General features: G+C 43.7%; 1 protein-coding gene across 1 annotated transcript in view; it reads right to left on the bottom strand.

Annotated features, from left to right (window-relative positions):
* Positions 1–14,825, bottom strand: part of Ovol2 (ovo like zinc finger 2) — a 33,220-nt gene extending 18,395 nt beyond the window's left edge. The window contains exons 1-2 of the mRNA XM_005320446.5: positions 13,118–14,825; positions 12,217–12,440 (exon numbers count right to left, since the gene is read on the bottom strand). Of these exons, the coding sequence (XP_005320503.1) occupies positions 12,217–12,440; positions 13,118–13,217 (324 nt within the window). The 5' untranslated portion in view covers positions 13,218–14,825. The remainder of the gene's footprint in view (positions 1–12,216; positions 12,441–13,117) is intronic.
* Positions 14,826–26,535: the final 11,710 nt, after the last annotated feature.

Raw genomic sequence — 26,535 nt, 5'->3', positions numbered from 1 at the left:
ATGCAGGAAGTCTGGAGGGAAGCACGAGACCCCAGAACAGGGTTTTCTAGTTTGCCTCCTCCTCTTTTTTTTTTTTTTGGTGGTTATGGGAATTGAACCCAGGGCCTCACACAAGCCAGGCAAGTGCTCTACCACTGAGCTACACCCTGGCCCTTCAGTTCTTTCTCATTTGCTTGGAGTTTAATTTTTCTCAGTTAACACTGAAGTGGTCGGTCTGAAACAAGCCCTGTGCTCAGTCAGTGGTTGATCTGAAACAAGACGGCTCATTGCCACTGTCTAGCGGGAAGCAGAGAAGTCATCAGGCAACTGAGATCAGACAGGCCAGAGGCACCTTGGGCAAGCACCAACTCCAGATGCGGAGGGAGTCCTGGGGAAGATGCTTCCAGAGAAAGAGGGCCCCTCAGCCATGCAGCGATGAGGAGGAACACAGGTAAATGGCAAAGAGTGTTCGGGGAGAGGAGAGTGGGAAACAAGGGACTATGTGTGGTTCAGTGGGGGCAGCCAGAGCCTGGAAAGTATTTAATGGAGAAAATAACAGTAATGGAGAGAGGTAGGATCCCCTCAGGGATCTACCTGGGCGACCCTAATGGAGCTGAGATATATATAGGAGGGCACCCCTGGAAGGCAAAGGATAGTCTCAGGGGTCAAGTTGGATGACCCAACTGGTTGGCCATCTTGGACCCTCTATTGGCACACGGGGAAGTGCTGCTGCCCTGCCTCTCCCAGAGAGGAAGGGGCTGCCTCTGGCCTGAGGAAGACCCAGCCATGACCAAGGTTTTCCTGGCACCAGGACATGGTCTCCTTGTCCGGCGATTCCCATCCAGATCACTACCTCCCTTCAAGGGGTTTCTCAGAGAGGAAACGTGTTCCACAAGTACTTTGAGCTTCTGACGGTCTCATCCACATAAGGTAAAGGTAAAGTGAGAGATAGTGAGGGGCTAATGAAAAAGAATAGAGACAACTCACCCTCCCTCACAATTCCAATATAAAGTCTGTAAAACTCCAGGGCTGTCTTTTTTAAAAAACATTTTGTACCTCCATTGAATCTAGGGGTGCTTTACCACTGATCTTTACATCTCCAGCCCTTTTCATTTTGAGTGAAGGTGTTGCTGAAGTTCTCCCGGGTGGCCAAGGCTAACCTTGAACTTGTGATCCTCCTGCCTCACTGAGTCACTGGGATCATAGGCCTATGCCACTGTATGCAGCTCCTAGAGCTGAACTGTCTTTTGAATGTCTTGTCAACCACAATTAAAACCTGAACACTTGTTTACTTTTTATTTACCTTAATCTTTTTGATAAATTCCTTTTATTTTTTTTCCCCTTGTGTTGCTAGGGATCAAACTCAAGTCCCCTTGCATGCTAGGCAAGTACTCTACCACCAAGCTACGTACCCAGCCAATACTTTTCTCTTTTTCTCCTTTTTTTTTTTAATCCCTCTAGTATAGGGACTGAATCAAGAAGTGTTCTACCACTAAGCTACACCCCTGTTCTTTTTATTTTATTTTGAGGCAGGGTCTCACTAAATTGTCCAGGCTGGATTTCAACTTGTGATCCTTTAGCCTCAGCCTCCTGAGCAGTCAAGATTACAAATGTGCACCACCATGCCCAGCTTTCCTGTGGTTCTCCTACAGCAGACGTTGAAATTCTCCAAGTATCCTGCAGCAGAGGTTATTTTCCCATTTCTCCATCTTTTTGTAAACCCTACTTCCTGGCATTGAAAACAGCCACCACTGAGACTCCTTTAGGGAATTCACTGGGAGGTACACCCTACCATTCACAAAGCACTGCATGCCACCCTTATGACCAACACAGCCACCAGATGTTAACAAATTATATTGAAAGCCTAGAGAGAGACGTGTTCAAAGAAAATGCAAGGTTAGTTAAGTGGTAAAATACTATGGTTGATGAAGAAAGCTTCTGCCAGACTATCAGCAGGCCTGCCAAACTATTTCACTTCTCAGAAAGAAAGGGATATTTGCAATATAAATTCCTAAATAAAAAATTTATTCCAAAAAGTGTATTTCACATCTTGTGCCTTGAAATTTGGTCTGTGATAACAATAGCCTGAAAACTACTTATATGTCCATCAGAAGGTACTTATTAAAAAATGATGGTAGACCCACTCAATCAAAGCAACTAGGAAAAGACTGGAGACAGGGGCAGTTAATATCAACTGCCAATCCTCTGAGTGAGCCCTCTTGGATATCTAGTGTAGGGAAGGCCCTGGAAGACTCCGGCCCCAGCTGCCGTCTAGCTGCAATCATAAGATAAATTCCCAGGTAAATTACTGCCCAGCTGAGCCTTTGCAAGTAGAAGACACAATATAGATTATTTTTAGTTACCAAATTTGGGGTTACTTGTGTATCATGACTGGGTAAACTAGAACAGTAATAAATGTATCATATTCTTTCCAGAATACCAGATCTGCCACATTTCATAAATACTTATTTATTTATTTGATTACTTACTGTATTCATTTTGGTGCTGGGGATGGAAGCCACAGCCTTGTACATGCTAAGCTCATTCTCTACCACTAAGCTGCACCCCCAGCCCAGATCTACCACATTTCTGGAGTTCTCTCCCAGGATGGGATGCATGACACAAAACATTTTCTGATTCCTGGAAGGACATCACTTGAGCCAGAGGACCAATTCTCCCTCCCCAGGTCACATATTTGCTCACTGGGCACTTTTATTATGTTTACACAAGTCTGTACCAAACACTCTACCTCCTAAAAGTTCAAAGGAGAGTTTACCAGTCTTCCCTTATTACTCCATTCTACAAATACTATACCAAATTACATCTGAGATCTAAACTGAGACCTAAGTCACATTTTGGTCATATTGGTTACGATTGTGGAATAGATACAAGAAATGCTGAGGAATTGGATGAAAACCTAGCCCTGGTTATTTGGATGATGTGAAATGTCATTTAATATCCCTGGGTCATAGCTTCCCTATATGTAAAAATATTAAATGATCCTATGTGATCTCTTTAGCAGTACCAGGAGCTAACATTAGGGTTTGTTTTCCAACTTTCTAAGCTCAATTCCTTCTCCACAGCTTACAGTCTGAGGGATATAGGTGAGTTACATAACCTCTAAACCTTAATTTCATCACTTGTAAAATATGAATCATGATATTTGCCTCTTGGAAATAAATTAAGGAATTAAGGAAGATAAGCTACTTTAAAAAGACTTGGCACTTGTTAAGACCTATTGCAGTTAAACCAGCTCCAAAAATCTGCGATCCTAAATAAAAGGTAATTGGTCAAAATCTTTAGTTTCTCAGTGTGCTTTTGAATTTTTCTCTCTGCAGCTTTAGAACAAGAGAACTAATCTTCAGTGTGAGCTACAAACCCCCCAGTCCTTCATCCACAAAGCTATAATCCCAAAAGCTCTGAAAACTAACATTTCTTTTCTATCTCCCTGGGCAGTGAAATCTGACCCGAGCTGATGTGAAAATATGCACAGACTTTATTCCGTGTAGTGTCAACATTCATGTGTTTTGATACAGAAATTATTAATGCATTTAATTATAGGATACTGTTCCAGACCTGCCAAGGGTGGTATTTACATCATGCTACTTTCTGAAAAAGCCTAATAGTCTCACCCTGAATCCAAAATTATCACTTTGTAAAGTCTTATTAATGAAGTGGGGAAATTACCCTAGAGGATGGGAAATGACATCAGTCTGGAAATTAATTCAGGGCAAGAAAGATGAAGAGCAAATAAGCAATTTTCCAAGTTTTTGGTTTGTCTTATTCTTCTACTCATAGTCCTTTCTCTGCAAGAGCTCTGTGTGTATGTATGTATTCATTCATTCATTTATTCATTTATTGGTACCAGGGATTGAACTCAGGGGCACTTGACCACTGAGCCACATCCCAAGCCCTAGTTTGTATTTTTTTAAGAGACGGGTCTCACTGAGTTGCTTAGTGCCTCATTTTTGCTGAGGCAGGCTTTGAACTCCGGATCCTCCTGCCTCAGCCTCCCAAGCCTCTGGGATTACAGGGTACGCCACCAAACCCAACTCAGTTTTTGTTTTAAAAAACAAACAAAATTCCCCTCAAGTCTTTCTAAAAAGAACAGGCTTCTGCAGCAAAACCAAAATGATTATTGTATCAGGGCTGCGGAAAACGTCAAGAACACCCAGGGAAGCAGGGATCTCACCTGGCTCTATGACCAACTTCAAAGCGGGCTAAGATCACTCACCTGTCAAACTTCTAAAGAAAAACCAACAAAACGGGGGAACAACTCCATTTTCCATTATGATTTTTCCACTAGACCAGTTTATTAAATTAATGGTCCTAGGACTGGGGATGTGGCTCAGTGGTACAGTACTTGCCTAGCATGCATAAGGCCCTGGGTTCTATTCTCAGTACCATTAAAAAAAAAAAAAATCAATGGTCCTATTTACTGTGGAAAGATACTCTGAGTTCAAGACTACCTTCCAGTGGCCATTTGGACAAGATTTCCACTGACATGTTGCCTATGCTTGAATGCTCACAGCATGCTAAGCTAGCATATTTTCCCAACTTCTTTGAATTCAGATTTCCCTCCATTTAACATGTAGGCTGAGATGTCACAACTTCCCTAACAAGGCAGAATACAGAACCTCAAAGGCAGAGATGATGAAGGGAATACCTCCTTATAAGCCAGAAGATAAAACCAAGGCTCAAAGATATATAAACTGTCCGTGGTCACCTGGCCTCTAAGGTACCCACATGGAGATTTTTAAAAGTGAAACTTGCGTTATACTCTCCTCAGTACAAGTCAGGGCAGGACAGGTCCATGATCTGGGATTGATGTTGGAAAGGGGGAGAAGAAATGCACCTTATGGTTCAACTTGTATCTCCTCGAGGAACAAGTTCAGATTCCTTAACATCAGATTCAATAAAGGCTGAAGTGTCAAAGCTACATGTTGACCATGCCTGTCATATTGGATGGTGTAGTTGTCCCACAATGCACAAAAATGCTAAAATAAAGATTCTTGGGTTGGGCTCTGCCACTAATGACTGTGAGGAATTCAATAAAAACTTGAGAGAGAATTTTTCTATCACCTCAGAAAATTCTATCCCAAGATAGGAACTTAGAGCCCATGGGTAGGGCTTTGGCTAACTGCAAAGAATTCAATGAAAATTTTCTGGGCTTTTCCTTTCTTACTCGGAAAGTAAGGAGTCTAGGCCATATAAGTTTCCAAGATTCCAGCGGTGAACCCTATGATTGGACAATCTCAGTATCAATTTCAACTTCTTTTGTTGGGCCTTCCTGTACTATAGGGGCTAGAGAGCTGCAAACTACATTTCCCAGACTCCCTGGCAGCTATAGTTTAAGAGGAGACTTGGATTCTACCAATTGCACACATTTATTGGGGGATTTGATTTCAACCCTGAGTTAACTGGGCTTCTGCCCAATTCCAGGCAGGAGACAGTCAGCTTACACTCTTCATTAACAGAAACATCAAGCCATAGAGGCAGCAGCTTCCTGGCTGGGCAGCAGCCATAGTTCCACAAGTGACTTAGTTTCTACAGTGGGGCTCTTAGGATCATTCCTGGGAGCCCAGTTTGGTTCATTTAGTACCATTTAACTACTCATTCTTTGTTTTAATTAGCTGCTGTGGATTCTATTGTCTGCAATTAAACTCAGGCCATCCCTTCCAACAATAAAAATCCACTTCACCTTTATGCAAATTTAAAAGTGGTCTGAGGGGCTGGGAATGTAGCTGTTATAGAGTGTACTTCGCATGTGCAAGACCCAGAGTTTCATTCTCAGCACAGCAAAATAAATAAATAAAGGCTAAATTACTTTTAAAAAAAAACAAATAAATGAATAAATAAATAAATTAACTTGATAATTCATTCTTAGCATTTTTCCAGATCCCCTTTTCCTCTTCTTTCCTGTGTTTTCCTTCAATGCTGTCACTTGTCTATGGACAATTGTCTTCCTTGCCTGCATTCTTGTTCTGTGTTGATTTGTATCTTCCTATGAGTCAGGCACTACTGTCAGGTGCTGGGAAATGAGCACAGTAGGCAGTATTCTCTGGCTTTGATGAGAACACTTTAAGGAGTCTAGTCAGAGTGCTATAAAACCTGTAATTCCAGCTACTTGGGGGAGCTGAGGCAGGAGGATCACAGGTTCAAGGTCAGCCTCAGCAACTTAGTAAGATTCTATCCCTACTTTTTTTTTTTAAGGGCTAGGAATGAGGTAGTAGAATAGTTGCCTAGCATGCAAGGCCCTGGGTTGAATCCCTAGTACTGTTAAAAAAAAAAAAAAAAGTCTGGTTAGTCAAATACACAAGAGGAAGATAGTCAGCAAGTTTCACTGGGGAGAGAGGAAGGGTATTCAATTCTGCCTTGGTAGATAGGTGACAAGAGGCAGAGTTTCGAGACAGAACTTATGTTCCCTTCTAATATCAAATCAATAGGTTTTTTAAAAACAGCCTAAAACCATGTTTCACAACAATGCTTTGAAATAACTAATTGGCTATCACTGGAGAATTTTGGTTAGCCAATTAATTATCTTCATTCATATATAACAGTAAGGATATGATATGTCAAGATCATTGTATTGTCATGTGCAACTAATAAAAAAATTAAAAAAAAATAACAGAAAGGAATCGAGCATTCTTCTGCCTTTCCTGGATGAATTGTCCCAATAAGAAACCAAATAAGGGGCAGAGGTTGTGGCTCGGAGGTAGAGCACTGGCCTGGCATGTGTGGGGCACTGGGTTGGAACCTCAGTACCACATAAATATAAAATAAAGATATTGTGTCCACCTATAACTAAAAAATAAATATTTTTTTTAAAAAAAGGAAACCAAATAATAGATGGGGGGAAGTCTCTCTGTAAAAAAATGGGCTTGGGTTGTAGCTTAGTGGTAGAGCGCTTGCCTAGCATACGTGAGATATGATCCTCAGGACCACATAAATATAAACAAAGGTATTAAATAAATAAGTGAGCCAGAGGACTGGAGATGTGCTCAGTAGTACAACATATGTTTAGCATGCACAAGACCCTGGGTTCAATCCCCAAAACCACACACGTAAGAAGAAAAAAAAAAAAAAAGACATATGTAAGGGCTGGGGATGTGGCTCAAGCAGTAGCTCGCTCGCCTGGCATGCGTGTGGCCCGGGTTCAGTCCTCAGCACCACATACAAACAAAGATGTTGTGTCTGCCGAAAACTAAAAAATAAATATTAAAAAATTCTCTCTCTCTCTCTCTTTAAAAAAAAAAGACATATGTAAGCTCATAAATGAAGAACAGAACTGGAATATCACTGTTTTGCAATATCTGATAATCAGAAATATTTAGCCACTGAGCATAACAGTTGCTAACAAATATTCAGTGCCTCTTGATGGAAATATACAACCCCACAGTGACATATTCTAGCCAAAATAAAATAAATCTGGTCAAGCATGTAGAACAGTACTACCCAATACAACTTTCTAACGGTGATCAAAAGATTCTATTCTGTACTGTTCAATACGGGAGCCACTAAAAAAACAGCTAGCGTGGCCAAAGAGCTTAATTTTTAATCTTACTTAACTAAAAAGCCACATGTGACAAGGGCTATCACACTGGACAGTACAGCTGCAGCACCAAATACCCATTTAGAGAAAACAGAGAGGACTGAGGAATGTTAAAACCCCTTGGTGATACATTCAGCAAAATCCAGACTGTTGGGAACTCCACAAAACAATAACCCATTTCTTTAACAATTAACTTGAAAGGACATAAAAAGAAATGGAGGGAAAATGCATCAATTAAAAAAGACTGAAAAACGTTGCCAATCAATTACAATGTGTAGACATCATTGTAGACCTGGTTAAGCAAACTGGCGGGGGGGGGGGGGGGGGGAGTAGGAATTTATGAGATATTTAACAATAGTTCATGTGGGTGTGATCATGTATTTACCTATTAGAGGTACATTCTGAACTATTTATACTCGCAATACAGTCAGGCATTGCTTAATGCCAGGGATATATTCTCAGAAAACCTTGTTAGGCAATTTCATCATTGCGCGGGCATCATAGAGTGTGCACTTACACAAACTAAGCTGGCTAAGAATCACCAGACATTGTAATCTCCGGGGACCATAGTTGTATATGTGTGTAGTCTGCAGTTACTCCGTGCATGACTTAGAGTGACGTCTGAGATTTACTTCAAAGTCATGTGTGAAAGGATAAAGGGAGGTATGTATGGCAAGACCGGTCAAGGGCAATGGTTGTTGGGACTAGATGACGGATACATACCGCTCTGCCTTTGAAATTCTCCATAATTAAAAGTGATGAGGAAGAAAAAGAGTACTCCAAGTTCATATATCTGTCACGACTGGAAAAGTCACACTAGAGAGATAGGTAAAAGACTGAGAGTACTTTCAGAGAATTCTAAACTCAGCTGTTTTGTTTTTGGATGCTGAGGATTGAACCCAGAGTGCTTTACCACTGAGTTACATCTCTAACTCTTCTAATTGTTGAGACAGGTTCTTGAAAAGTTGCTTAGAGCTTCGCTAAGTTGCTGAGGCTGGCCTCAAACTTGTAGTCCTCCTGCCTCAGCCTCCTAAGTCACTAGGTTTATAGGCATGTACCACTGTGTCCACTAAACTCAATTTCTTTTACCCACAGGAGAGGCCGAAGGAAGAGAGAAAAGTTCAGGATGGATAGAACAATTTCACCTGTTAGTCTGTATTTGATGCTGGATTCTCCTAGCCACACTGGGGAATAAATAATATCAGTCAACTGAATTAATTCCAAACTTTGTTTCTGATAAGACTCTGGACAAAGGTAATCAGTATTTTCTGGGTTTCTCTAACCCACAGCTGGAGATCTACAAATGGTTCTATCACAAAAGGAATCAAAGAGACCTGGCATGAACACTGTCCTAGATATACGTTATCTCCCCACCTCAATCTGTTTTGTAAAATTACAGAATCCTTGGTATTAAAAAGACAGTTTCACAACTTGCCCTGAGGTCCACAGTCAAAAGGCAGCTGGGATGGATCACATTTCCTAACCTGCCTCCAGGACTCCTTTTCTGATCCCCTCACCACATAAACAAGAGCAGGTTGCCAAATCCCAAGTCTCTATAGCAGGCAACACAATGTTAGACCTTAGTAGACCTTGCTGTATGTCACTGTCAGCCAACTCCCTGTTAGACAGTTTGTGCATGCACAAAAGTGCTAAATATTTTGCGTTTGTTATCTAACTATTTAACCAACACCATGCTTCCAAGGCCAGTTCTATTATTTCCTCATTTTACAAATCAGGGAAGAAGCTTTGAGGAAATAAACTGTCTATGAGGACAGATGGTAGGATTTGGTTTTCCTTCTCAAAAACCTTCCAGAGCTTCTTCTCCAGGAGCATCCATGCTTCTTGGCTTGGCCCCCTGAACCATCTCACTCTGTCCTCCTTTTCCAACCTTATACTTCCAACTCTCCCCAACTGCTGCATCTCCTATCATTTAGACACCAGAGCTCTGAGTCTTTTCCTTACTCAAGTTGTGGGGCTCAGCCCATACCACTCTAAAGCCTGCCCTGCCAGCAATTTCCACAGCCTTCAAATCCATGTCAAGCAAACTTCCCTATTTGGAAGTGATCACATCTTTGCCTATGCTTGGAAGTGATCACATCTTTGCCTATGCTTCTGGTTGGACATTCATTCTCCTATAATAGTTAATAGTATGTATGTTTCCCCACCAACCCAAACAGTATCTACAGTTACTGGGCACATACCATGTTGTACCTTTAACTTATTTATTCTCACAACTATCATTGTTAGCCCCCATTTTACAGATAAGGAAACTGAGGCCCAGAGGATGAGCAACTTGCTCAAGGTCACAAGCTAAGAATTGACAAAGCTGGAGCTTAGATGCTTCACCACAACTGAAAGAGGATTCTAGAAGGAACACCCAGATGGGAGCGTTTTCATTGCCTTGCATACTGCAGGCACTCCATAAAGTAGGATTGTTTGTTGCCTCCCTGTAAAGGATACAATGGCTCAAATTTGCCCTTACTCCTATCATTAAAGCCCTCTGCCTAGTGAGGTATTAAAGCATGCCATCAGGCTGGGGACCCTAGCTCATGGTAGAGCACTTGCCCAGCATGAGGCCCTGGTTCCATCCTCAATACCCCTACCCCAAACAGCAATGCATCATGAATGGTCCTCATCCTTGAATGGCTTTCCTTCTCTTCCACTTAAGAAACTAATTCTTTTTTTTTTTTTTAATATTTATTTTTTAGTTTTCGGCAGACACAACATGTTTGTTTGTATGTGGTGCTGAGGATCGAACCCGGGCACACGCATGCCAGGCGAGCGCACTACGGCTTGAGCCCAAGAAACTAATTCTTAAAAGAAACTCTTTGAGTTTAGCATGCCTTGCAAAGAACTTTAGAATTGCACAACATGCTAAATTGTGGACAATTTGATCAGTCATTTGAAAACCCACCAATACCATGGCTGATATTCTAAAGGATCAAAGAATACTAATACTAAGATTTCTCTCTTTGAGTTAGAGGCAGACAGAAGGAACCCGAATGCTATCAGTAAATAAAAACTCCCTAGGAAACTATGGAGAGAAGGATCCTTGTAGACTGCACAAGAGCAAACTACACCATACACACCCTCCCAGCTCCCAAGAACATAGTGACTGATCTTGGAAATAATTGATTTATTCCCTTAATCCAGGGTTCCAATGGCGATATTTGCTTGGGTAAGGAAAGAAAGCCCTCAAATGTTAGATAAGGGACTAGATCTCTCTCACACCTCCCAGTTTCTCTTCAGGGGATTCTGGGCAATGTGGGGTGAGGGGACAGAGGGGCAAATTGGCTACAGTACCTCCCAAAACAACGGTTGTGATTGTCTCTCCAGCCTGGTGATAAATATGCAAGTGGGACACTTTGTAGAATTTCCCAAAGGGCAGAGCTACCAGCCACACGGCAAACCGTTCCCACCCACTTAACCCCACCTGGCCCAGAACCACCACAGGCCAGCTGACTTTGAACCTGAGCAACACTCTTTACGGCTAAATAGCAGGCGCAGTTGACAATATCCTTTAAAGAGGTCTTTCCTCCGGATTCTAGCTCTAGCCTCAAACCACAATTCATAACCAAATGCAACCCCGCCTACCCCTGAGTCAAGCCCCAGGAGCCAGGAATGTGCATGGGGAGAGGGACTGCCTCTCTCAGGAAAGTTAACCGCTGTTCTCACAACCCCCAGCTAATGCCTGTATTCTCCACCCCAATCTCCCCCACCCCCCTCTCCGGCCACGGTGGCAGGACCGCCCTAAAGTTATCACATACTTTGCAGAGTGGCACTGTAGCCCACCAAGCTAGAAACCCAGGTCAGGTGATTCATAAAACACCACCCCCTACTTCTGGCTGGCTATGAGTCTGTAGAACGGGATTCCTTAATCCTGGGGGGTAGCGGATCCTTTGAGCAGGTGATCATGGAACGTCTACCCAAAAAAGTGCACATGGGCACCTAAATAATGTTGCCTACAATTCTAGAATTCTTGATGGAGCGCCGAAGCACGACAGTAAAAGGGAAACAGACGCTCCAAACCACTGGGTTAAAGGCTCTAAAGAAATTCTTATGTGAACCCTTTTATCCATCAACTTAATTCACCAAGATTTGAGACAAACAACGAATCAAAGTGCCCAGTACAGGCCTCCCGTCTAAACACTCCACAATTGGTACTAGGAATAACTATGGTTGCAGAGGCCCACTGTGTGCTAAGCTGCCTCAAAACACAAAGGATATGAAACTCTAAATCACGTGGCGCAGGGGGCTGCGCCCCAGAGGATGGAATTTTTGAAAGCCCTCGTTCTTTTTTTTTTTTTTTTTTTTTTCCTGACCCTGCAATCCCAAAACCTGGTTATGAGTCAGGCCTTGTGCGTAGAATGGGCTGCTAAAGGGAGGAAGTGGTCCTTGATCCCTCTTGACAGTTCTAGAGGCCACTATCGGCGTCAGGCGGGGCCACCCAAGAGGATTGAGTCCGCTTTGGAAGCGGGTCCACTGGGCGAAGCGGCACCGGAAAGAGGACGCGCGGAGAAGCCCTGGCCGCCGCCCAGAGGCAGGTGCAGGAGCGGTGTGACCCGCCAGCTTGGGGCGCGGGTGCTGGGGTGCGCGGGCGGGCGCGGCAGGGAGGGGCGCCGGCCCCGGGAGCCCGACGCCAGGGCGTGGTGCAGGTGGCGGCGGGGGCAGAGTCGACACCGTACCTTGATTTTTGACCTGGCAACCGGGCGCTGCTTTGCTGCCAAGTGTCCATCTGGGTCCTCGGCGTCGCGGGGCTCGGGGGTTTCGCGCTCCAGGGCGCGCGGGGACAAGCTGCTCTCGGCGCCTCCAGGTTCCCCGGCGCTGCTGCTGCTGCCGCCGCCGCTGCTGCTGCCGCCGTCGCTGCGGCAGTCCTCGGGGGGATCGTGGAGCAGACAGCCCAGGACCACTGCAGAGGGAGGGAGGGGCCGCAACCGATAGACACACACACGCGGCGTCAGGCACGGGCGCCCGCGGCAGTTTGACCTGCGGGCGGTGCCGCAGCCACCGCCCCGCCCCGGACCTGGGCACCAGGCCAAGTGGGCAATGTCGCCGGGGTATGCGAGTAAACACCCATTTCGGCCCCTCGAACTACTTTGGGGTGCTGGGGTCAGATCCTTAGCCCCAAACCGGTTCCCACGAGGAACTGAGGGTCATGCGCGGCGGAGGACCCCGCGCGCCAAGTTTCTTGTGCCCGGGGAGGCGACTCCGACCTCTTCCAATCTAGCTTTAGAGGGGTTGGCGGACCTTCATGCACCACCACCTCCCTTGAGGACGTGGGATTGAATGTATCCCTTTTTGGTTTTCAACCTCCTTCCTGGGCCACCTCCGCCCGCGCGGCAGCCAACGGTCCTGCCGCCGGGCAATTAGAGGCTCCCACTAGGGGGAAGGGAGCGCAGGGTGTCCCAGGCTTCCCAGCCTCACTCCCCTCTTTTCTCCGCCTGGAAGACCCTAGCGTCCTCCGCCCGAAAGAAGGAGATGAGGTGGGGGGAACCCAGCCCCGACCGATGAGTACAGAGAGCTCGTCCGCCCCTTCCCCCACCCGGAGAGCCCCGCGCCCAGGCCCGGCCCCCGCGCCGCGCTCACCTGGGATGTAAGCGTCTGCCCTTTTTTCATCCGGGAGCTCATCCCAGCTGCGGACCGTGACTCCCGGGCTCCTCCTCTTCACCAGGAAGACTTTGGGCATGGTGGGGTCCCTTTGCCAGGCTGAGGCCCCCTCCTCTCGACTGCTTCCCGCTAGGGGCTGAGGTGGCGGCTGGGTCCCCAGCTCCCGGCGGTCAGAGCCCACCTTCCCGCCTCGCCTGCCCTCTTCCTCTCCCCCCCGCCGCGGCGTTGCCCGGGCCTCTCCCCCGCACTCCCGGAGACTCCCAGCCTCTGGGCTTGGCGACACCTAAGCCTTAAATCGCGGGTGAGACCACGCCGGGAAAAAAGTTTCATAAGGTGGAATAGAAAAGGCACCAGGAAACTTGGGAGTGAGCATGCGCCCTGCAACATAACGGTGTCAACAAGCTCGCTACCTGTCCGACCGGTTCCGGCGGCCGGGGCTGCCTGTTCCAGCCCTTCCTTAGGCATGAATGTTTGCAAAAGAATTTAACGTCTGATTCTTCCCCCCTCCTCTTTTTTAAAAAAGAAGGGCATTTTTTATTCAGCCCTCTGCCCCCTTCTCCCTTTACGTGCATCTCAGAACGAACTCCTCGAGGTAAACCGCAGGTCTGCTGCCTGGGACACCCCTCCCCCGAGTTAGAGCCTCCCGGGAGTTGGCCCCCACCTCCCGAGTGGATCTGTCTCAGACAAGCAAGCCAGAAAATGGCTCGATTTCTCTAGACCTTGTGGATCGCTCCAGAGGCTTGCTGAAATTTTGGTGGTCGGAAGTGGGAGGCGGTCGAAAGTCTCCTCGGGACTCTAACCTGGTAAAGGGGAACGTGAGGGTTTAAGCTTTCCGGTTGTCTACAACAGAATACACAGTAATAAAAAAAATTAAAAGGTAGCCTCTTTGGAATATGTGATTTTTACTAATTTGTGCCACACAATCTAAGAAAAACAAGGTTTGCTCCTTCAAAGCAACGTCCGCCTCAAGACCTTACATCCCAAGAGTCCCTTCACCCCAAATAAATACATGGTGGAAACAAAAGCCCAGTGCAGGTTATGCAAACGCAGCTTCAAAGCAGAATCTCCAGTTCTCGCCTACTCACATTATTGCCTCCCCTAACCACCTGATCCCCAAATTCTAAGACTAGAAAATGCATTTCAGGAAGTCAGGAACTGAGTGCAGTTACACCCTCTTTCTCCTCTTTACCGGGGAGGTGGCTGGAAAGTTTTGTTCTTATTTTTATTTGCATTTCTCTATCTACTTTATTCCTGGAAGGGGGAGGAAAAGAAAGAAGAGGGGTTGGTAAAAGATGTTAAGTTTCTAAGGGCGGTATGCTCATTTTGGGAGCGGCGCTGCCCCTTCCATAGCCCAGTTCCGATACGCCCAAGGCAACCTGCCCTGCCTGGTCATTGTAGGTGCCCCTCTCTGGGGTACCAGCTCCTGGGGGTTGCGGAGTGGGAACATCTGGCCAGAGGTGTTCTAGCGGCCGCAGCTCACCCGGCCCGCGGCCTCACCTGTCTGTAACCTGACCTGCTGAGCGCCCAGCCCAAGGGGCGGGGGAATCAACACAGCGGTTTTCCTGGTCTTCTTCCGCCTTGGAATGGCCTTTGGGGACACCGCAGCCTGGTAACGGATTTCTCGGCTTGGCTGGCGTATTCTCAAGGCGCGCGGCGAGGGGGCGCAGCTTTGCCGGGGTTGTGGAGCGGACAGGCGCGCCACGGCTCCAGACCTGCCTTCAAGTATTCGCCCTGTCTGAACTCCAGATTTTCTCCGAGAAAAACGATCCAAGAATGAAAGGGACTTTGATCCCTGTGAGCCAGAGGAGGAGGAGGAGGAAGACATTTCTACAGCAGCACAAGAAAGGAGGTTTCTTTCTTGGCTACAAGGCTGATGGCGCAGCTTCTGGGAGACTCTGCAGATGTATTTTTATCTGCTAACGAACTGGAGATTTGCTAGAAAGAAGGCGCTGGGTTGAATGAAAGAGTAAAAAAACGGGGGGGAGAGGGAACTCTGCCATCAGAATTATCCCTCATCTTCAAAAAATTTTAAAACCTCGTTGAAAATTCCTATTTTAGAAAAAAGGGCAGTCAACCCCATTAGTAAAGCTTTAAAAAAAAAAAGATTTCAAATCAATGAAAAGACCACTTTATCTATTTCTGTTACTTGTGAAGACTATAGAAAAAAATATATGCCACAATGAAACCACTATTTTGTATAATTATTATGCACCAATAAAAACTTTTTTAAAAATTTATAGAACAGTGGATATATATGCCTAGAAACCTCAAAAAACACAAATAAGTTTAAGGATTTGGAAAAGAAGAATAAGGGATATAACTATATCTATTCTATGATTATCGAATACACACTTATAATAGATGCCAAGTGTTTCTTTGGGAGAAAGAAATTCTAATAGTGTTTTCTTTCTTCTGTTTTTTTCATGTTCATACTTGGCAGGTATACAAAGAACAAACTTTTGTCTTTGTTAACTTTATTGTGAGTTCAGTTTTCTAAATACTATAGGAAAATAGAGTAACCTCTCAAGTAGGATTGAATGAACCCAATTCTTTAAAAAACCTCAGGCTTGAAGTTGGAGGAGACAGAAGACATGACAAGGTCTATACTCCACCATATTGGAGGTGAGAGTCCTGTACAGTATCCTTGAAATATGTATCCAGGTCTCTTAAATACTTTCATTTCACTATCAAACAGTGATCTATTCTCTGGTAAGATACCAATGATAGTTTTTCTTTCTACTATGTGGAAATCTTCTTCTCTCTGCTTCCATGTTACCTCTCATTTGGTTCTGGAGCTACTGAGACCATCCCTGTGTCCCTTTCTCATCCTGATAGTTCCAAATCCATGGCAGCAATCATCTGTGTTCTTACTTAAGACTTACTTTCCCCAGTAACGTAGAGTTGAGTCAAGTTGAAACCTGCTCAGTGGTATCCTTAGTGTGCATAGTAATAAGAAGAGGTTAGGACTATTCCTAAATTTTTTTCTTTTTAGTTTTTATTAATGTATAGTAAAGTACCGTGAAAATGGATGTCAGAAGTATACGGCCTGATATATATTTTTTAAGTATTTTTGAGTTGTAGATGGACACAATACCTTTATTTTATTTATTTTTATGTGGTGCTGCGGTTCAAACCCAGTGCCTTGCATATGCTATGCAAGCCCTCTACCACTAAGCTACAAACCCAGTCCCAGCCTGATATATTTTCTAAAAAACTGACTTCACATGTGGGAGCAGCCTTCAAGAAAAAGACAAGACTGCCAATTCTCATCACTCCTTTCAAAATCAGATCAACGTCCTTGAAGGTACCATAAGACAAAAAAGAAGAAATAAAGGTATAAGGATTCCAAAAGAAAAAGAAAAAAAGGATTATTTGTAGTCAGTATGATTGTCTACATAGAAAGATTTACCATAATGATGGATTGGATGACTTAGAATTAAAAAAAGCCAAAATCCCTAAATTCTTCTGCAAATTTAATACAAACCTCCAAAATACTTGAGAAAAAAAAAAGTTCTTTATTGCAGAACTGACCAACTTGTCTTAAAATTTCTGTGAAAGAAAAGTCAAAATATTCCTGAAGGATAGATGCATAGACTTAATCAACTTGATACCAGTGGTAATTAGAATGGTGAGTGGGTGATGTTCCCAAGCCCCTCATTAAGGATGCACCAGGATACAAAGAATGTGCATCCAGAGCTCAGCTCAGCAGGAATCAGCCCTGAGTCCACTAGCCCTACCCCACCCCCAGCCAGGGATGTGCCTCGTGGGGACCCCTGGCCTGAGGTTTACGCTGTCTGTATACATACTCAGAAGTTTCCAAGATCTCAGCAGCTCCTCCGGAGCACGTTTGTGTCTGTGAAAGGGTGGGAAAGGAGGACCTTACTAACTCGAGTCTTTCTTGAGGAAGACCACCTGGTGTTTTCACATTCTCCAGCATCTCCTATCGTCCAACAACTTCAGTCTCATTTTCTTGGGAAATTGCTCCTTTTCCACTCAGCTAGTGCAGTTCTAGACAGGCTAACTCCACCCCTCCTGTGGGAGGTGGGCATTTAACTCAGTTAATTAGAGCTTCTGTCAACTTGGCCACAGTGATTGCTTCAAGGGCAGAATTGAGACCCAAACAGAACCAACTTTGGTTGAGATTCTCTTTCCCCTGAGCTTGAGGACAGGATGCGATATCAACCTGGGGCAGCCAACTCTGCTGCCAGCAGCCACCTGAGACTAATGACAAGAAGAAAGCAAAGCCAAGAGATAGAGTCCCCAATACAGTGCTATATCCAGCCCTGCCAGAAGCAAAATCCATCCCTGGAGTAGTCAAATTATTTTCTTTTGTCTTCCTCTCCCCTCCCTCTCCTCCTCTTCTTTCCTCCCCTCTCTCCCTCCCTCCCACCTTCCCTTCCTCCCTCTCCCTCTCTCTCCAGTTAGGGTGGTGCTTCTTCATTTGCTACCAAGTTTCAACTAAACTCTTATTAAAGTGATACCTGCTCTCTTTGTCCTACCAGTGACCCATGGAAAAGACACTGTATCCTTTTCCAATAAACTACAAGCTGGTTCTCCAAAGGCCACGGGAGCCCAATAACTTTCTAGCTTGTTCTTGTGAGACAGAGGATATGGCTCTGTACATTAAGGATATAGATAGATAGATAGATTGATTGATTGATTGATAGATAGAGATAGAAACAATTCTCCATTATTTGGGGGTAACATGAAAATATAAATGTAATCAAATGGCTAGGGAGTGATTTGATTATTATTGTAAGAATTACTGTTTTAATATGCTTAGGATGCTTAGAGTCTGAATGAATCCAGATTCACAAACTCAGGTGTGTAAATAATGTCATGTGATTTTATTTTAATTTCACTCCACAGTTTCACCCCAAGTGGTAGGCTTATAAAATAGCTGCCTTCTTTTCCCTCCCCTCCACATCTTATCCCCCAAAACGGGTGTATAGTTTCTTCCTGCTGTCTAGATCCAGAGCCTCTCTCTCCCTGAACAACCTCCCATTTCTCCCTCCATGGACATATGTCTACATCTTTCTCTTCCCCAATCATGAATTATATTTTTTTAAATACTGCAAGTGTGCTTGGTGCAGTGGCACACACCTGTAATCCCAGCAGTTCAGGACGCTGAGGCAGGAGAATCTTGATTTCAAAGCCAGCCTCCGCAATATGCCACAGATTGAACACAGAGGCACTTAACCAATGAGCCACATCTCCAGCCCTTTTAATTTTTTATTTTGACCAGAGTCTCACTAGGTTGCTGAGACTGGCCTTGAACTTGTGGCTGATCTCAAATTTGTGATCCTCCTGCCTCAGTCTCTTGGATTACAGGCATGTACCAATACACCCAGCTTGTGTTAAAGTGGAAGTGTCAATTGAGAAAGTTATTCTGTTTATTTGCTTTTTTTTTAAGTATTTTTTTAAGAGAGAGAGTGGGGGGAATTTCTTAATATTTATTTTTTAGTTTTCAGTGGACACAACATCTTTGTTTGTATGTGGTGCTGAGGATCGAACCCGGGCCGCACGCATGCCAGGTGATCGCCCTACCGCTTGAGCCACATCTCCAGCCCCTGTTTATTTGCTCTTGATCTTTCTGATTAGGTTCAGGAAAAGTCTTCTCTTGGTGCCTATTAGATTTTTTTCCCCTCTCCTGCCTAACCTCCTGAGTAGCTGGGATTACAGGCATTTGCCTCCATGCCCCACCTCCCAAAATTGAACCCAGAGGTGCTCTACCACTGAGCTACATCCCCATCCCTTTTATTGTTTATTTACTTACTTATTGGTACTGAACCCAGGGGCATTATGCCATTGAGCTACAAACCCAGAGTTTTTGTTTTTGTTTTTGTTTTTTGTTTTTTTGAGACAGGGTCTTGCTAAATTGCCTAGGCTAACTTTCAACTTGTCATCCTCTTGCCCCAGCCTTCAAAGTAGCTGGAATTACAGAATTACAGGTGTGCACCACTGTGTCCAGCTCTAATGAGTCTTTGATACCTTTCTAACAATAACTAAATTCCCTTTCAAAAGCAAACCATCCTCATATTTGGGTTCTCTAGCAGGCAAGCTCTAGATATCTGGCAGAAATTAAATAACATTATTTAATTATTATTAAATAACAATAATAATGTTATGTGCTTAATAAACACGCTTTCCCTGTGTTTATTAAGCATGTAATTTTTTTTTTGGTCATTGTTTTATTATATTAGTTTTTTGTGGTACTAGAGATTGAACCCAGAGGCACTTTACCACTGAGATACACCCCAGCCTGCCTTTTTTATTTTATTTTGAGATAGGGTATCACTGAATTGCCCAGGCTAATCTTGAACTTGTGATCCTCCTGCCTAATCTCCTGAGTAGCTGGGGTTACAGGCATTTGTCTCCGTGCCTCCCCCAATGATATTGTTCTTATGCAAACAATATTGGGTTCCTATTTCCAGTAGAGATATATGTAACATCTCTTTCTTAAATATGTCTATTTAATGATGAGTTCATGTAAAAGTAAATATTAAGCAGGTAATAAATGTTATTCTAGGTTATCTAAGGAGCAGATCCCAAGAAGGGATTAAGCATGCAAGGAATTTATTGAGGGGTAATACCTGAGAGGAATAGAGAGGGAGTTCAGAGAAGTTTGGGGAACTGTCAGACCAGGATTGATGGCTGCTCTGAGGTGTTATCTGAGAGTGGGAGGAAAAAGGAGGAGATGGGCAGTATGTTTTTTTTTTATGGTACTGGAGATTGAACCCCAGGGTGCTTTACCACTGAGCTACCCTTTTTTATTATATATTTTGAGACAGGATCTCATTAAGCTGCTGAGGGTCTCACTAAGATGCTGATGCTGCCCTTGAACTTGCAATCTTTCTGCCTTAGCCTCCTGAGTAACTGGGACTACAGGCATGCACCATTGAACCCAGCTGCTAGGCAATTCTAAGGCAGGTGTAGCAAGGACTTTGGGGAGTTCTTAGCCAGTCACCTATCAAAGGAGTACCCTGATGGTACTCTACTGCTACAGTTCAGATCTTCAATGTCTCCAAGTTGTCCATGTGTTAAAGGCTTGGTCCCGGGACCATAGTGCCACGAAGAGGTGGTGGAACCTTTAGGAGGTGGGGCTATATGGCAAGAAGCTAGTCACTGGAAATGTGCCCTTTAAAGGTATATTGGGACCCTATCTCTCTCCTCTCTCTCTCTTTTGCTTCCCAGCTGCCATGAAGTGAGAAGCTCCTCTACCCCACACTTCTACCATGATGTACTGTGCTGCCAGAGGCCTGAAACAATAGGACCAAGTGACCATGGACGGAAACTTCTGAAATCATGGGCCAAAATATACTTTTACTCCTTATAATAAAATTGATTTCTCAGGTGTTTTGTCACAGTAATGGAAAGCTGACCAACACACCTAAAGAGTTCAGGCACTGGTTGGAGTAGCTGAGGGGAGTATGGCATTGCCCCCAGGGCTGTAACAGTGAGTGGACTTTAGAAAACAGTGGCTGAAGCCCCAGATCCATCACATGCCCTAGAACCAGGCATAGGAGTGGCATAGTCTTAGAACTACCATATTATAAAATCCTGCCAGTGATGTCAGAAAGAATGATTTGTGGGCAATGTTGTTCTAAAGGAAGATGACCTTTTAAATGGAAGAGACTGAACTTCAATGTCATCTCTTCTCCCTTCTTGCTCTGTCTCAGTAGGCCAAAAAATCCATTCCTTCTCTGCCTTCCCAAAAAATAACCAGGGCTTGGTGGTACAGCAACATTGTAGGCGGAGGCAAGAGGACCACAAGTTTGAGGCCAGCCTCAGCAAATTTAGTGAGACCTTATCTCAAAATAAAAAGGGTGCAGTGGTGCATGCCTATAATCCCAGTGGCTTAGAAGGCTAAGGCAAGAGGATCTCGAGTTCAAAGCTAGCCTCAGCAACTTGGTGAGGCCCTAAGCAACTCAGCGAGACCCTTCAAAGGCATAACCCTTCAGCACTTTCAGCTGTCAGCTAAGTGTGTTCTTCAAACCCTGCCCTCTAGTCCTTGTCTCCTAAGCACTGAAAGATTGTCAAAAACCTCCTATTACTTTCAGAGACTTTATGCTTAGCTTCCTAATCTCTTATCTCAAACAACACCAGAATTTGGCAAATGTCTTGCAGAAAGCTGGCCATGTGTCAGGCTCCATTCCCTCTACCTCTCTTTTCATTGAAATTTTGGCATCCTCATGGATTGCAGGTTTGATCTGTCCCCAAGAATGCCCTGTGGCAAAGCGAGGCTCAGAGTCTCAGCCTGTTCTGTTACCCTGTGCCCCAAATCAGCAGATGTCCTCAGGGAAAAGGCAGCTTCAGAATCTCAGCTCACCTTTTTGCATTCCCTTGCTCTCCGGAAGCTTGGGCTCTCTGTTCCTAATTGATTCTACAACTTTCCAATGCTTCTGAACAGTTTTTGTTTATAATATGGCTTTTTGAGCTGTTCTTAGTGGAGGCACTGATTTGTTAAAAAAAAAAATTGTGATTTTCCTATTCTCTATCAATGAGCAAACAAAACAAAACAAAATGATTAGAGGGACAAAAACATATTGAGTGGTCTCTAATAATCACATGTGAAAGGATTTAGGAATACAGGTGATCCTTAATTTACGATGAGTAACATCTCAACGAATCCCTTGTAAGTTGAAAATGAATACAATGATAAACCTTGGGCTATTATTGACCCAGTTGAATGATGTATCAGCCCCCTGAATGATGTATCTTGGTCACAGCACAGTTCAGAGCGTCTGGCCTTTCTTCTCATGAGCACACTGCTGAGGGCAGGGAGCGGAGTCTCACTGCCACTGCCCAGCATCACAAGAATGCCACACTGAAAATATCAAAAGTTGCAAAAAAATTAAAATTTAAAATTTAAAGGATGATTTCTATTGGATACATATTGTTTTTCACCGACAATAAAGTCAAAAAATTATAAGTTGAACCATTGTAAGTTGGGAACCCTCCACATGACAATTACTATCACTGTTCATCTAGGCAAAAGATGCTGATCCTAATGGAGAAAAAAAAATTGGGGGCTGGGGATGTGGCTCAAGCGGTAGCGCGCTCGCCTGGCATGCGTGCGGCCGAGTTCGATCCTCAGCACCACATACCAACAGAGATGTTGTGTCCGCCGAGAACTAAAAAATAAATATTAAAAATTCTCTCTCTCTCCTCTCTCACTCTCTTAAAAAAAAAAATTGGTATTGGGGATTGAACCCTGTGAGCACTTAACCACTGAGCAACATCCCTATCCCTTTTTTATTCTTTATTTTGAGACAGGATCTAAGTTGCTTAGAGTCTTGCTAAATTGCTGAGGCTGGCTTTGAACTTGTGATCCCTCTTCCTCAGCTTCCCAAGCTGCTGGGATTACTGGCATGAGCCACTATACCTGGCTAATGAAGAAAATTTTTAAAGAATTAAAGCACCCATATATAATTGTATATCTTTCCCACTAGCCCATAACTATAAGCCACGATGGCCTAATATCATCTCATCCTTACATCCTTACCTTTGGTCTAATAACAAGTATATATATTTGGTATTTTTCTTCTTTTTTAAATATTTATTTTTTTACTTGTAGTTGGACACAATACCTTCATTTTACTTATTTACTTATTTATTTTTACGCGGTGCTAAGGATCGAACCCAGGGTCTTGCACGTGCCAGGCGAGTGTTCTACTGCTGAGCTACAACCCCAGCCCCTATTTTTCTTCTTTTGGTACTGGGATTGAACACAGGGGTGCTTTACCATTGAGCTACATCCCCAGCCCTTTCTATTTTTTTTTTTTTTTTTTTTTTTTTTGAGACAGGTCTCGTTAAGTTGCTGAGGCTGGCCTTGAACTTGAGATCCTTCTCCCTTGGCCTCTTGCATCACTGGGATTACAGGCATGTCTGTGCCACCAAGACTGGGTATATATGATTGCTCTTGGCTCTGGTATTTCATGCTTTCAAGGTAGCTTACTGTCAAAAGTCCTTGCAAAGAACTTCTAGTTGACTTGTGTTTACTGCATTCCCAGTTCCTTGAGCATCTTCTGGAAAGTCAGATCCCGTTGTGTGCAAGCTGGTGCTTAGCTGAATCCATTCACTGTGGGAGGAACCAGAGTTCAGTTCTGAAGGGAGGTGAAGCAAATGATGAACCTGGAGCTACTATTGACCCAATTTCAGGGTAGTGGCTGCTGACTCAGCAAGCTATTACTTGGGGGAAGCACAAGGAAGCCCAGAACATTCTGCAATCACTGACTGTGGCATTAGGAGTAGGCCTACTTATGTGAAAGCTGATCCAATTTGGGAAGTCACGTAGGTTGAGTCCAATATTAGCCTATTGTATAATATAAAATTAAACCTGGGAAAGGTAAGTGGTTAACTAACATTAGATGGTGGAGGAAGGAAAGGAAGAAAAGCATGCTAACATACTCATGGTTCATAGTAAGAAACTGGCATCTGACCTAATGTCTGAAGGAAGAGAGAACTGAGCCAAAGGATATTACATAAAGTTGCATATATTCACCAGAATGAAAACATAAACTTTTCCAAATATCAGAAGTGAGAAAAGACAACTCTTCTATGCAGAAGAAAAGCAAAATGTTATGTAGAGGCTCTGCTTGCATTAGCTCTCTCTAGCTGCTGTACCACATTCCTACAAATGGAATGGTTTAAAACAATACAGATTTATTATCTTATAGTCCTGGAGGTCAGAAGTCTGACATGGGTCTCACTGGACTGAAATCACAGTGTCAGCGGGGCTATGTTCCTTTGAATGCTCTAAGGAAGAATCCACATTCTTGTCTGGTTCCGGCTTCTAGAGGTTTCTAGCTTTCCTTGGCTCAGTGCCTCCTTCTACAAATCCAGAACCAACTGGTTGAATCCTGATACTCATCACTCTGAAGGCTTTTCTCTTCCACGTTAAGGAACCTTGTGAATACATTAGGCCCACCTGAATAATCCAGTACCATTTCCCTATTTTAAAATTAAAGCCTACATCAGGCATGTAATCCCAGCAACTCAGGAGGATTGCAAATTCAAGGTCAGTGAGACCTTAGTGAGACCCTGTTCCAAAATAAAAAATAGAAAGAGTTGGGAAAAGAGACCCTGAGTTCAATCCCCAGTATCAAAAAACAAGAACAATACAAAGCCTCAGGGCCCGGTGTGGTGTGGTACTTGCCTATAATTCCACTGCTTGGGAGGTTGAAGCAGGAGTATTACACGTTTGAGGACAGCCTCAGCAATTTAGGGAGACCCTGCCTCAAAATTAAAAAAAAAAAATTAAATGTAGCTCAGTAGCTCAGTGGTAAAACATCCCTGGGTTTAATCCTTAGTAGTAGTAGTAGTAGTAGTAATAATAATAATAATAATATAGTAATAATAATAAGAAGAAAATGAATAAAATCAGTTGATCAGCTCACTTTCTAGGAATATGTGGTCTTGAGATACTATTGCCACCAGCTGAACCATGGCAGACGAGGGGGGAGGGGGACATATCATGAATGTGAGGCACATAGCTGGAACCAACCACACATTCTAAGACAGTAGGTATACACTATGATCCTGATGGTGTACTCTATAGGATGTCATTATGCTTGTAATTAATTCAAAGGTTAATGATTCAAATTTACATTGGGGATTAAATTGTACCTTTAATAAGATTATAACACAGTCCCAGTATTGCTCCTCCCACACCTACCCTGCCCTGATAATTTTTCCTTTTTTTGTGTGTGTGTGTGTGTGCACAAGATTGAATCCAAGAGCACTCTACCACTAGCTACATCCCCAATCTTTTTTTTTTTTTTAGAGTCTCACTAAGTTGCTGAAGCTGGCCTTGAACTTACCATCCTCCTTCTTCAGCCTCTTGAGTCACTGGGTGCTCTTGCCTTTTATATGTCCTTTCTTCTAATCAAGTGACTTTTAAACTTTGGATATATGTGTATATAGAATCAACTTTCCTGCAACTAGTCTTACCTTTACAAACTGTGAGACATTCTGACATTTTATAGTCTACTTCATATTTTATTCTACTGGCGATTGAACCCAAGGACACTCTACCATTGAGTTATATCCTCACCACTTTTGATTATTGGGGGGGGGTATACTGGGATTTAACCCAGGGGTACTCTCAACTCCTGAACCACATCCCCAGTCCTTTTTATTTTTTATTTTGAGACAGATTCTCGCTAAGATACTTAGGGCCTTGCTGGCTTTGAACTCATGATCCTCCTACCTCAGCTTCCTGAGCCACTGGGATTATAGGCATGGGCCCCTGGGATTATAGGCATGGGCCACTGAGCCCGGCTAACACATATTTCTTTATTGTACAGAAGGAAGTGCTTCTCAAATGTTTTTCCTGAAGAAAAATAATCAGAATAGCCAGATATCAAACACAAAAGCAGTCCATAAGGGCTGGGGATGTGGCTCAAGCGGTAGTGCGATCGCCTGGCATGCATGCGGCCCGGGTTCGATCCTCAGCACCACATACAAACAAAGATGTTGTGCCCACCGATAACTGAAAAATAAATATTAAAATTCTCTCCCTCCCTCTCTCTCTTTTAAAAAAAAAGCAGTCCATAATATGCTTTTTAAAATAAAACACTTAAAAAATACATAGTTAATTGTGTGAGTCAGCTTTTTGTTTTGTGACCAAAATACCTGACAAGAACAACTTAAAGGAGGAAAAGTTTATTTTGGCTCACAATTTCAGAGGTTCTGTCCATGGTCAGTTGACTTAATTGCTTCGAGGCAGAACACAATGGTGCAACAAAATGGCAGAGGAAGCTGCTCAGTTCTTAGCAGCCAGAAATGAGAGTCCAAGTGAACACCCCTACAGTTACCACCCAATAGTCCATTCAAATTATTATTATTTTTTAAATTTTTTAATATTTATGTTTTAGTTCTCGGCAGACATAGCATCTTTGTTGGTATGTGGTGCTGGGGATCCAACCCAGGCTGCACGCATGCCAGGCGAGCGCGCTACCACTTGAGCCACATCCCCAGCCCCCATTCAAATTATTAATCTGTCAAATGGATTAATTCATTCTTGAGGTTATAGCTCTCATAATCTAATCATTTCACTTCTGAACATTCCTGCATTGACTGACAGATGAGCTTTTGGGGAAATAACTCATATCTAAACCATAATATTAACAAATCAAAAGAAAAAGAAGTATGTCTTCTGCTTAAAGTTACAAAAGTGGGCTGGGCCCGATAGCATATATCTGTAATACCAGCAACTTGAGAGGCTGAGGTTGGAGGATCGGGAGTTCAAAGCCAGCCACAGCAATTTAGCGAGTCCCTAAGCAACTTAGTGAGTCCCTGTCTCAAAATAAGAAGGGTTAGGGATGAGGCTCAGTGGTTGAGTGCCTCTGGGTTCAATTCTCAGTGCTGAAGTAAATAAAAAAAATAAAAAGTTA

Source organism: Ictidomys tridecemlineatus, chromosome 5, assembly GCF_052094955.1.
Source record: "Ictidomys tridecemlineatus isolate mIctTri1 chromosome 5, mIctTri1.hap1, whole genome shotgun sequence".
In the NCBI taxonomy this organism is placed as follows: Eukaryota; Metazoa; Chordata; class Mammalia; order Rodentia; family Sciuridae; genus Ictidomys; species Ictidomys tridecemlineatus.
This window is presented reverse-complemented; position numbering and strand designations above follow the sequence as displayed.